This window comes from Scyliorhinus torazame, chromosome 10 (genome assembly GCF_047496885.1).
Source record: "Scyliorhinus torazame isolate Kashiwa2021f chromosome 10, sScyTor2.1, whole genome shotgun sequence".
Lineage (NCBI taxonomy): Eukaryota > Metazoa > Chordata > Chondrichthyes > Carcharhiniformes > Scyliorhinidae > Scyliorhinus > Scyliorhinus torazame.
In genome coordinates, this window is record NC_092716.1 from 226863169 (window position 1) to 226875758 (window position 12590).

At 47.1% G+C, this 12590-nt stretch overlaps 1 protein-coding gene across 3 annotated transcripts in view; it reads left to right on the forward strand.

Annotated features, from left to right (window-relative positions):
• LOC140384630 (zinc finger protein 143-like) overlaps positions 1–12590 on the forward strand; it is a 136623-nt gene that overhangs the window by 33877 nt on the left and 90156 nt on the right. For 2 of the 3 annotated variants that reach the window (XM_072466518.1, XM_072466519.1), the window contains exon 2: positions 10409–10519. In XM_072466518.1, the coding sequence (XP_072322619.1) occupies positions 10411–10519 (109 nt within the window). In that variant the 5' untranslated portion in view covers positions 10409–10410. Of the gene's footprint in view, positions 1–3720; positions 3753–10408; positions 10520–12590 lie in introns of those variants that run through there. The other variant, XM_072466520.1, reaches the window with a different exon arrangement.

A 12590-nucleotide genomic window follows, 5' to 3' on the forward strand; every position in this document is an offset into this window, starting at 1 on the left:
AGAACTGAGAGACTGAGCATTTGGGAACTTGAGCCAATTTGAGGAAGCCAAAATGAATTTGAAAAGGGTCGATCATGTCTAATTGCGATTTCTGAGTAAGTAGACAGTGGAATACTATGGATATATTTCTGTGGATGGGTATGAGCTCCCCCCCCCCCCCCCCCCCCCCCCCCCGCTACCCACTTACCCAATATCCACTATGTACAAGAGTCTTGAGCCCTAGAATAACTATGGCATGGTGGCACATTCATTAGCACTACTGCCTCACAGCACCAGAGATCCGGGTTCTATTCCTATCTTGGATAACTGTTTGCACATTCTCGCAAAATCTGCATGGGTTTCATCTGGTTGCTCCGGTTTCCTCTCACAGTCCACAGATGTGCAAGTTAGTTGGATTGCTCATGCTAAATTGCTCCTTAGTGCCCAAAGAAGTGTAGGTTAGGCTATGGGATTGCAGGAATGGGAGGATAGTGGGCCTGGAGTACTCTTTTGGGGTTGGTAGGGGGGGGGGGGGGGGGGGTCGGTGCAGACTTGGTGGGCCTAATGGCTTCCTGCACTGTCGGGATTCCAAGATAACATTGGTAAGTATTTGAGATGTTCACTAGGCTCTCAAGATAAACATACAGTCATTCATAAACCACTTGGTGAAAATAATCCTATGAAGTAGTCATAAAACCTTCAATATAAACAAGCTCTCAGTCTCCTGAGTTGAATCCACTAGTTGGGTTTTGAGCTCAGCCAACCATTCATATTCGGATTTCATTGCACAGCTGTATAAATATAAACTCCAGAGCTGAATGCATTAAAACCCTTTAAAGTAATTAGAATAGCTTAACCATCTGTTCAAGTTTGAAAGCAGGGGAACAGATGCCTGAGCTGTCAATTAAATATCTCTGCACCTGTTTGAGATTAAAAACTGAAATATAACAAATGTCTGAGGTGTCATTCAATTAAAAGATCAAATCACAAGGGACAATCGACTCTGTTAAATCTGAACATCGCTATTGTGGTGCAGAAGAACACTTTATCCATTGGATAAAATGCTCGAATGCATCTGAACACGTTTTCGCTTACACAATGCTGGTCAATTTAATGGTCACTTACCTTTTCAGAACAAAGAACTATCATTAATCAGTGTATTAAAAACATATTAACTTACTATACAGTAGGGCAGCATGGTGGTGCAGTGGTTAGCACTGCTGCCTCACGGTGCCGAGGTCCCAGGTTCGATCCCGGCCCTGGGTCACTGTCCATGTGGGGTTTGCACATTCTCCCCGTCTTTGCATGGGTTTCGCCCCCACAACCGAAATATGTGCAGGGTAGGTGGATTGGCCATGCTAAATTGCCCCTTAATTGGAAAAAAGTGAATTGGGTACTCTAAATGTATAAGAAAAAAACTTACCATACAGCGTTACATTAAGACATGAAGTTGACAACAACCGTTGAACATCTGTCCAAAGGTTCTTGACTCCAGACTAAGGTTCCTCCATGATCCATGGCTCTCCTGTGCCAGCCTGCCTCCATTAAAATTCTGAAATGTCCACCCTGTATATGGAGTCGGCAAGGTTAGGAGTACTGCGTGCGAGCTCTGAACATTACCGGCAAAAGGTGGGGGTGCGAAGTCCCAGAATCTGGGCTCATACACCATTTGTAAAGCTTGTTCACCTCTATTCCAACACAGATGGAGTCATGAAAATCCAGCCCCTGGACTTTAGTTCTAATTAGGTGATACACCCTTTGAAAAAATATCAGAGACCTGCAAGGTACATATGATCCTGACAATAGATTAATGGAATGTGAGAGTTGTTGATATAGTCGGCATTTATTGCCCATCCCTAATTCCCCAGAGAAAGTGGTGTGTGCCACCGCCTTAAACTACTGCAGTTCGTGTGGCATAGGTTCTTCCACAGTCTTTCTTGTTTGTTCTTCGAGATGAAGATGATCATGAGGTATTTGGTAGAATTCCAGTGGGTATGTAGGTGAGGTCGATCTCCATCCAGAGGTTCTGTATGGTCAGAAGAGTGTCCTTTTGGACTGATGGCAGCATCCTGTTAGTGGAAAATGCCACTCATTAAGCCGTTTCACACTGCTACTGTGCAGTGGCTACGTGAGCATGAACAGGATGTTACCATCTGTCCAAAAGGAGTTCTGCCTATCACACAACTGAGCAACATCGGGTCTAAATTTCTGTGCCAATGTGATGCCAGGTATGTAGGTCAGATGTCCTGACAATTGGTTGAATGAATCAAACAGCTGTTCCTTCGGTTGGTTATAATAGGCAAAGTACTCAACCAGTCTGAGCTTGTAAAACCCAAAACAAAATTTCTACTGTTACATGTGATTTCATGATTAGGCAGCACTTAATGAACAATCCTGATTGCACTGATAGCTACCATAACAAGCAATTTAAGCTAATCAAGTTCATAATGTGGCTTATTTATGCTTGCGAGAAGTGACATACATTCACACGCAGGGACTACTTCTCTGCAAACAAAAGGAATAGGTTCAAGCTTTGTGCCTTTTTTGAATTAGCTGGGAGCTTGGGGTGCCTGTTTCCCCGTTGCTTTCTCTATGACATTACCTTAACCAATCGGAGTTAACTTGCCAACAAATCAGCACCCTTTCTCCTGTACTTTAGATTGTTGTGATTATTTAAGATTTGGCATTATTGCGTTGGTCCTGATGAGTGCAAGTTGAAAAGCTTCAGCAATATCACCCTCTTTTCAGTAATAACTCATTTTTTCAAGAAATTCACAGCTAGAGAAACTTTTTTCTTGTTTTACATAAAGGGATTATAACGACCAAAGAGTTAATAAGGAAATTAGAAAGTGCTATAGGTAAAGGATGCGCAACAGGCTGCATGATTCGAAGAAATTGAGTAAGCATGAAAAACTGGGTTATGTCGGTTTTCCTTAGGGCAGCACGGTGGCACAGTGGTTAGCACTGCTATCTCACACGCTGAGGACCCGATTTCAATCCGGGCCCCGGGGGGGTCACTGTCCGTGTGGAGTTTGTACATTCTCTCCATGCCTGCGTGGGTCTCACCCCACAACCCAAAGATGTGCCTAGTTGGTGGATTGGCCACGCTAAATTGCCCCTTAATTGGAAAAATAAAGAATTGCGTACTCTAAATTTATTTATTTTAAATGTAGGTTTTCCTTTGCTTTATTTGCTTCTTAACTTATCCCCATGTGTGAGTTATTTATCACTAGTTCCAAGCAGTAAAAACAAATCTGTGACACGTTCTGCTCATCTTTACCAAAGCTGCCATGCAGTAATCCGTCTTTTTGAAAGAAAAGCTAGCAAGATTTTAAAAAGTTTGTAAAACTGCAGTTGTATGCAAGAACAGTTTATTTTGGTGATCTTGATGTTTTTCAGAGAGCACGAGGGTTATGTGATGTTGTAGGAATAAGATTTATTTTAAAAGCAATGGCTCTCTGCAGAGACAAAGAAATGAGAGTACTTAACTCTCTTTGGTGTGGTGTAAGAGCTGTCAATCATAGCTAGATGTTTCTAAACATTGCACCGCTGGCTACTTGAAACTCACTCAAGCATGAAGGAAAATGAAATTAAACTATCCAGACAGCTGGATGTGTGCGCAAGCTGTCAGTCACAGCCTAGTAAAGTCAATTTCATAATGATATGAATGAAAGTGTTGCTATGTGGGGGTTTAAACCCAGTTTGTGGTTTTCGCTTTCTAGGAATTTACAGGTAGTGCTTTCTCTGACTGAGCCAGCAGGTGTATTCCGCAGGTGAGTTTTAAAGCAGTGATTTTTTTTTTTTACTGTCTGCCTGGGCTGCTCTCTAACTTCCAGGCAGGGGTCTCTGTAATGGAGGGGCTTCCATGCAGGGGTCTCTGTAATGGGGGCTTCCAGGTAGGGTCTCTGTAATTGGGGGGGTGGCTTCCAGGCAATATCCAATCCATGATGAAAGTGTAAAACATCTATATGGAAATATAAACTTTGAAAGAAGAATTTCAACTAAACAGAATGTTGTTCAGTTTGGCATATTATTAAAGCCCCTTGGGCTTGTGAGAATTGCAAAATATGTTTTGATGATTTGAAGGAAATCAAGTTGCTCCATATACAATATTTAATTGTTTTCTTGCCTAGTATATCTTTTAAGTAACCTCACCCAACACATGCCATTCCCTCGAGGATGGGCATTTGTCCTGTCAATGCTGCTGACCCGTGAGTGAGATGTAGGAGTGCCTGGTATGGCTTTTCAGACATCATTTCTTTTTCCCCCTACTCATGTCCTACTTCACCATCTGCTAGGTACACCCCAGATGGATTAGCTGAATTTATTGAACCTCTCCATGTGGGGAATCGTAGGTGCTAAGTTTTGGTCTATTATTAGATTATTACTTCTAATATCCAGTACCTCTTTTTCTTCAAGTTCACAGTGTGGGAATGTTTGAGAAAGGAATTGACTTCCGGGTGCGGCGATGACCAGCTGAGTCGCACGTTTCGGCAGCTCCCGGTGAAACGGACTTTTGGGCTCTTGATAGGAGCCCCAACGGCAATTTTGACGGCTAAAAACACTGTGCGATAAACCAGAAGGGAATCCCCCCTGGATACGGATGGAAAAAGGAGGAGAAAGTGGCTGGATTGCAGTGGATCCTTTAGAACAGCGGCAAGGAAGGCAAGCAAAAACCAAGATGGCGTCGGAAGGTGGCAGTTTAACATGGGGCCCTGAACAACAAGAGTTCTTGAAATGCTGTGTGGAAGAGCTCAAAAAGGAAATGAAGAAAGAGCTGTTGGCCCCGATACTACAGGTGATCGAAGGGCTAAAGGAGGAACAAAAGACCCAGGAGCGGGAGCTTCGGGTCGTGAAGGCAAAGGCAGCCGAGAATGAGGACGACATACAGGGCCTGGTGGTGAAGACGGAGACGCATGAGGCACATCAGAAACAATGTGTGGAAAGGTTGGAGGCACTGGAGAACAACGCAAGGAGGAACAACCTGAGGATTCTTGGTCTTCCTGAAGGTGCGGAGGGAGCGGACGTCGGGGCATATGTGAGCACGATGCTGCACTCGTTAATGGGAGCGGAGGCCCCGGCGGGTCCGTTGGAGGTGGAGGGAGCATACCGAGTGATGGCGCGAGGACCGAGAGCAGGAGAAAGTCCCAGAGCCATAGTGGTGAGATTCCTCCGTTTTAAGGATAGAGAAATGGTCCTTAGATGGGCAAAGAAAACTCGGAGCAGTAAATGGGAGAACGCGGTGATCCGCGTTTATCAAGACTGGAGTGCGGAGGTGGCGAGAAGGAGGGCGAGCTTTAATCGGGCCAAGGCGGTGCTTCATAAAAAGAAGATAAAATTTGGAATGCTGCAACTGGCAAGACTGTGGGTCACATATCGAGGGAGGCACCACTACTTTGAGACGGCGGATGAAGCGTGGACTTTTATTGTGGAAGAAAAACTGGAATGAGCGGGTTATTAAAAAGAACATTTGAACAAAGTGGTGGGGCGAATGTGGGGGGCGAAGAGGGGGGTTAAAAAGGGGGGAAAGAGGAGTTTTATGTACTAATCCTGCGATGTGGTAACTTTTCTCTCTTCCACAGGTGGTGATGGGGGGAGGAGGGGAGGTGGAGGAGATGGGGCGTTGGCCATTGGGGGCGGGGCCAAGGGAGAAGCGCGGGCTTGGTTCCCGCGCTATGATAATCATGGCGGGAATAGAGAAGCAGGAAGGAGGGGGCGTCGCACGGTGCGAGCCGAGGTCACGGGGGGAAGCCGATGTCGGCCAAAGTTTGCTGACTTCTGGGAGCAACATGGGGGGAGTAATTACGCTAGCGGGGGGGGGTGGGAGGGGGGAATTACTGGGTTGCTGCTGCTGGGGAGAGGGGGGAGCTGGTATGGGAGGGGATGGGCGGGGGGGCACCGCCTGGGGGAGATACAGCTGCGTGGGAACCGGGTGAGGAGCTGGAAAAAGGGGATGGCTAATTGACAAGGGGGGGGTGGGGGGGGGTAGGAAGCCCCCCAACCCGGCTGATCACGTGGAACGTGAGAGGGCTGAACGGGCCGATAAAGAGGGCACGGGTACTCGCACACCTTAAGAAACTTAAGGCAGATGTGGTTATGTTACAGGAAACGCACCTGAAACTGATAGACCAGGTTAGGCTACGCAAAGGATGGGTGGGGCAGGTGTTCCATTCGGGGCTAGATGCGAAAAACAGGGGGGTGGCTATATTAGTGGGGAAGCGGGTAATGTTCGAGGCAAAGACTATAGTGGCGGATAACGGGGGCAGATACGTGATGGTGAGTGGCAAACTACAGGGGGAGACGGTGGTTTTGGTAAACGTATATGCCCCGAACTGGGATGATGCCAATTTTATGAGGCGGATGCTGGGACGCATTCCGGACCTAGAGATGGGAAAGCTGATAATGGGGGGAGATTTTAATACGGTGTTGGAACCAGGGCTGGATAGGTCGAAGTCCAGGACTGGAAGGAGGCCGGCAGCAGCCAAGGTGCTTAAAGATTTTATGGCGCAGATGGGAGGAGTAGACCCGTGGAGATTTAGCAGACCTAGGAGTAAGGAGTTCTCGTTTTTCTCCTATGTCCATAAAGTCTACTCGCGAATAGACTTTTTTGTGCTGGGAAGGGCGTTGATCCCGAAGGTGAGGGGAACGGAGTATACGGCTATAGCCATTTCGGATCACGCTCCACACTGGGTGGACTTGGAGATAGGGGAGGAAACAGGAGGGCGCCCACCCTGGAGAATGGACATGGGACTAATGGCAGATGAGGGGGTGTGTCTAAGGGTGAGGGGGTGCATTGAAAAGTACTTGGAACTCAATGATAATGGGGAGGTCCAGGTGGGAGTGGTCTGGGAGGCGCTGAAGGCGGTGGTTAGAGGGGAGCTGATATCAATAAGGGCACATAAAGGGAAGCAGGAGAGTAAGGAACGGGAGCGGTTGCTGCAAGAACTTTTGAGGGTGGACAGACAATATGCGGAAGCACCGGAGGAGGGACTGTACAGGGAAAGGCAAAGGCTACATGTAGAATTTGACTTGCTGACTACGGGCACTGCAGAGGCACAATGGAGGAAGGCACAGGGTGTACAGTACGAATATGGGGAGAAGGCGAGCAGGTTGCTGGCACACCAATTGAGGAAAAGGGGAGCAGCGAGGGAAATAGGGGGAGTGAGGGATGAGGAAGGAGAGATGGAGCGGAGAGAGTGAATGGAGTGTTCAAGACATTTTATAAAAAATTATATGAAGCTCAACCCCCGGATGGGAGGGAGAGAATGATGGGCTTCTTGGATCGGCTGGAATTTCCCAAGGTGGAAGAGCAGGAAAGGGTGGGACTGGGAGCACAGATCGAGGTAGAAGAAGTGGTGAAAGGAATTAGGAGCATGCAGGCGGGAAAGGCCCCGGGACCGGATGGATTCCCAGTCGAATTCTATAGAAAATATGTGGACTTGCTCGCCCCGGTATTGACGAGGACCTTTAATGAGGCAAAGGAAAGGGGACAACTGCCCCCGACTATGTCTGAAGCAACGATATCGCTTCTCTTAAAGAAGGAAAAGGACCCGCTACAATGCGGATCCTATAGACCTATTTCCCTCCTAAATGTAGATGCCAAGATCCTGGCCAAGGTAATGGCAATGAGAATAGAGGAATGTGTCCCGGGGGTGGTCCACGAGGACCAAACTGGGTTTGTGAAGGGGAGACAGCTGAACACGAATATACGGAGGCTGTTAGGGGTAATGATGATGGCCCCACCAGAGGGGGAAACGGAGATAGTAGTGGCGATGGATGCCGAGAAAGCATTTGATAGAGTGGAGTGGGATTATTTGTGGGAGGTGTTGAGGAGATTTGGTTTTGGAGAGGGGTATGTTAGATGGGTGCAGCTGTTGTATAGGGCCCCGATGGCGAGCGTGGTCACGAATGGACGGGGATCTGCATATTTTCGGCTCCATAGAGGGACAAGGCAGGGATGCCCTCTGTCCCCATTATTGTTTGCACTGGCGATTGAGCCCCTGGCGATAGCGTTGAGGGGTTCCAAGAAGTGGAGGGGAGTACTTAGAGGAGGAGAAGAACACCGGGTATCTTTGTATGCGGACGATTTGCTACTATACGTGGCAGACCCGGCGGAGGGGATGCCAGAAATAATGCGGATACTTGGGGAGTTTGGGGATTTTTCAGGGTATAAATTGAACATGGGGAAAAGTGAGTTGTTTGTGGTGCATCCAGGGGAGCAGAGTAGAGAAATAGAGGACCTACCGTTGAGGAAGGTAACAAGGGACTTTCGTTACCTGGGGATCCAGATAGCCAAGAATTGGGGCACATTGCATAGGTTAAATTTAACGCGGTTGGTGGAACAAATGGAGGAGGATTTCAAGAGATGGGATATGGTATCCCTGTCACTGGCAGGGAGGGTGCAGGCGGTTAAGATGGTGGTCCTCCCGAGATTCCTCTTTGTGTTTCAGTGCCTCCCGGTGGTGATCACGAAGGCTTTTTTTAAAAGGATTGAAAAGAGCATCATGGGTTTTGTGTGGGCCGGGAAGACCCCGAGAGTGAGGAAGGGATTCTTACAGCGTAGCAGGGATAGGGGGGGGGGGCTGGCACTACCGAGCCTAAGTGAGTATTATTGGGCCGCTAATATGTCAATGGTGAGTAAGTGGATGGGAGAGGAGGAGGGAGCGGCGTGGAAGAGATTAGAGAGGGTGTCCTGTAGGGGGACTAGCCTACAGGCTATGGTGACAGCCCCATTGCCGTTCTCACCGAGGAACTACACCACAAGCCCGGTGGTGGTGGCTACACTGAAGATTTGGGGACAGTGGAGACGGCATAGGGGAAAGACTGGAGCCTTGGGGGGGTCCCCGATAAGAAACAACCATAGGTTTGCCCCCGGGGGGAATGGATGGGGGATATGGAATGTGGCAAAGAGCAGGAATAACGCAACTGAAAGATTTGTTTGTGGATGGGAAGTTCGCGAGTCTGGGAGCGCTGACCGAGAAATATGGGTTGCCCCAAGGGAATGCATTCAGGTATATGCAACTGAGGGCTTTTGCGAGGCAACAGGTGAGGGAATTCCCGCAGCTCCCGACACAAGAGGTGCAGGACAGAGTGATCTCAAAGACATGGGTAGGGGATGGTAAGGTGTCAGATATATATAGGGAAATGAGGGACGAAGGGGAGACTATGGTAGATGAACTAAAAGGGAAATGGGAAGAAGAGCTGGGGAGGAGATCGAGGAGGGGCTGTGGGCAGATGCCCTAAGCAGGGTAAACTCGTCGTCCTCGTGTGCCAGGCTAAGCCTGATTCAGTTTAAGGTATTACACAGGGCGCATATGACTGGAGCACGGCTCAGTAAATTTTTTGGGGTGGAGGATAGGTGTGCGAGGTGCTCGAGAAGCTCAGCGAATCATACCCATATGTTTTGGTCATGCCCGGCACTACAGGGGTTTTGGATGGGGGTGACAAAGGTGCTTTCAAAAGTAGTGGGGGTCCGGGTCGAACCAAGCTGGGGGTTGGCTATATTTGGGGTTGCACAAGAACCGGGAGTGCAGGAGGCGAGAGAGGCCGATGTTTTGGCCTTTGCGTCCCTAGTAGCCCGGCGCAGGATATTGTTAATGTGGAAAGAAGCCAAGCCCCCGGGGGTGGAGACCTGGATAAATGACATGGCAGGGTTTATAAAGCTAGAGCGGATTAAGTTCGTTCTAAGGGGGTCGGCTCAAGGGTTCACCAGGCGGTGGCAACCGTTCGTCGAATACCTCGCAGAAAGATAGATGGAATGGAAAAAAGAAGGCAGCAGCAGCAGCCCAGGATCGGGGTGGGGGGGGGGGGGGGGGGGGGGGGGGGAGGGGAGGAGGAACCAGAAGGACTCTCAGGGTTGTTAATATATACTGTATAATATGTATAGGTCGCTGCGACAGATAATTATATATTGGACTGTTAAATTATATTTTTGCAGAGTGTTACTTGTGATAAGGCAGTTGCCAATTAGGGTTAGTTTTCATTTTTGTTATTTATTATTTATTCATTTTTTGTTTATAAAATAGGTCATTGTTATTTGTGTTGTTAGAATATTGTGTAAAGGATGCACAATGTACTGTGTTGGTTGACCAAAAATTTTCAATAAAATATTTATTAAAAAAAAGAGAAAGGAAGTGGAACATGGTGGTATTTAGTATGAAATGTCTGGTTTAAAACTTCGTTGTGAGCAGTTTTGTTATACAATGGGCAGATTTTTAAAACTACATTTGAACCCTAATAGACTGCAGATTTCACAAACTTTTTTATCGTTGTAACTTTTAAAATTCCCATTTTATTCCCACTAATTGATGTATCACTGTCTCACTATAATTTTAACAGAAATGTACACTTTATATTTTGTGATGAGATGCTGTGTTCCTGCTGGAAGTAGGTGATGCCCATTAATTCTAATCATATGTCATTTTATCAGATATGTTATTGGCACAGATAAACAGAGAAACCCAAAGTATGGCAGAGTTCCAGGGGATAGGTGATGGTCAGCATGTCACACTGTGCCTAACGGAAGCTGTAGCGGTAACAGGTAAGTCACTACAAGTATTGATCTTTGTTCTGTTCCAGTTTTTATTTTGTTTTTTTAATACATTTTTCAGGTTGAGTTCGCACCAATGATTTTGAAGAAGAATAGGAGGCAATTTTCATATATAGTATGGTGTTTTCTTAAATAACCAATGTAACAACACAGTAGACTTATGAAGTAAACAGAAATTAATGAGTGAAGCTGGGTGATTTCTACCTGTTTAAATATTATTCACTTAGATTCACAAATTTGGCTGTATAGTTTAAAGAAACGGCTGGGAATTTGTCGGGTCAACAGTGGTCTCACCACTGGTTACCGAACCGTTGGGAACCCTCATTAGTCCCCTTGGGGGACGACCAATGGAATCTGGTGCCCTTCAAGCACTTAATCGGCTGTCATGGGCCTTCCCTTTGAATGAGGTCCCCGCCGGCCAAGAGCTCTAATCAGAGGCCGTCCACTCCTCATGCAGCCCACACAGTAACGTCATTGCAGTGTTAATGTAAGCCTACTTGTGGCACTAATAAAAAATATTATTATTTGTGAGAACAGTGGCTGCTCAAGGTGAGGTTCAGGATCATGGAGAAACCCTAGGCCATAGGAGTGTGAAGGTGGGGTGGGGTTCAGGGGAGAGGGGGGGGAAGTGTTGTCAGAAGCAAGGGTAAAAAGGATGTCTTTCCACAGCCATCCTTCTGCCCATTTTCAGGTCCCTTAATCGAGCACAGAGTTTCTGATAACGAGTGATCCCCGAAATCGCCGTCCGGAAGGCCGCTGGCAAACCCAACAACTTTTGTTGGGCGACCTTCCAAGGGTGTGGGAGACCCATGCGGCCTCCATTTAATCCCTGAGCCACCACTAATTGCAGTGGTTTCAAGAATAATGGGTGTCAATTGGTTCATTAATGAGACTAATTGAAGGGCATGGTGGCGCAGTGGGTAGCACTGTAGCCTCATGGGTCCGAAGTCCCAGGTTCGATCCCGGCTCTAGGTCACTGTCCATGTGGAGTTTACACATTCTGCATGTGTTTCGCCCCCACAACCCAAAGATGTGCAGGGTAGGTGGATTGGCCACGCTAAATTGACCCTTAATTGGAAAAATGAATTGGGTACTCTAAATTTATATCAAAAAGAAAGTGAGTCTTATTGAGAACCCACTGCCGGCAGCCCCCTCCGACTTAATCGAGGAAGGTTTTCCCACCATCGAGAAACTGACATGGGGACTCTCTCAAGCTGCCTGGACACCATGGTTCCTGCCATGACGGGTGGCATAAAATCCAACCCTATGTTTGTGTCAGCCTTATTGTTTCCTGTAGCATTGTAGAGTCCATTCAAGTGTAATGTGCTGCACATTTTCTCGTACACTGTTTCCAGTTGCCTGGGCAATACTGTTACACTACTGTGAGAACAGGTTGAAGGAGGAAAGGCAAAACACCATCACTTCTTGACGACTCTGTTTTGGACTCAATTATTGGTGGGGGATGTGGGGTGAAGAAAAGCAAGGGTCAATTTATAGCACACAGCTTAATTAAAAGATATTGTCCCATTTCTGACATAAATTCTTTGCTGTTCAAAGTCTGCAAATATTCACTGATCTCCTGTAGAAAGTACATGTAATGACATGACTACAAGTTCTGATGGTGCTAATTGGCAGATGTTTTAGTCTGTGTTTATGTAAATGATGCAGATAATGTTTCTTTTGTATAGTGTAACAGTTGATGAGTTCAGGTGTCCTTAGGGCAGCACGGTAGCATAGCGTTAGCACAATTGCTTCACAGCTACAGGGTCCCAGGTTCGATTCCCGGCTTGGGTCACTGTATGTGCAGAGTCTGCACGTTCTTCCGGTTTCTTCCCACAGTCCAAAGATGTGCAGGTTAGTTGGATTGGCCATGCTAAATTGCCATTAGTGTCCAAAATTGCCCTTGGTGTTGGGTGGGGTTACTGGGTTATGGGGATAGGGTGGAGGTGTGAGTCGGGTGCTCTTTCCAAGAGCCGGTGCAGACTCAATGGGCCGAATGGCCTCCTTCTGCACTGTAAATTCTATGGTACACAGAACAGAAGAAAAATATCCTACCAAAGCA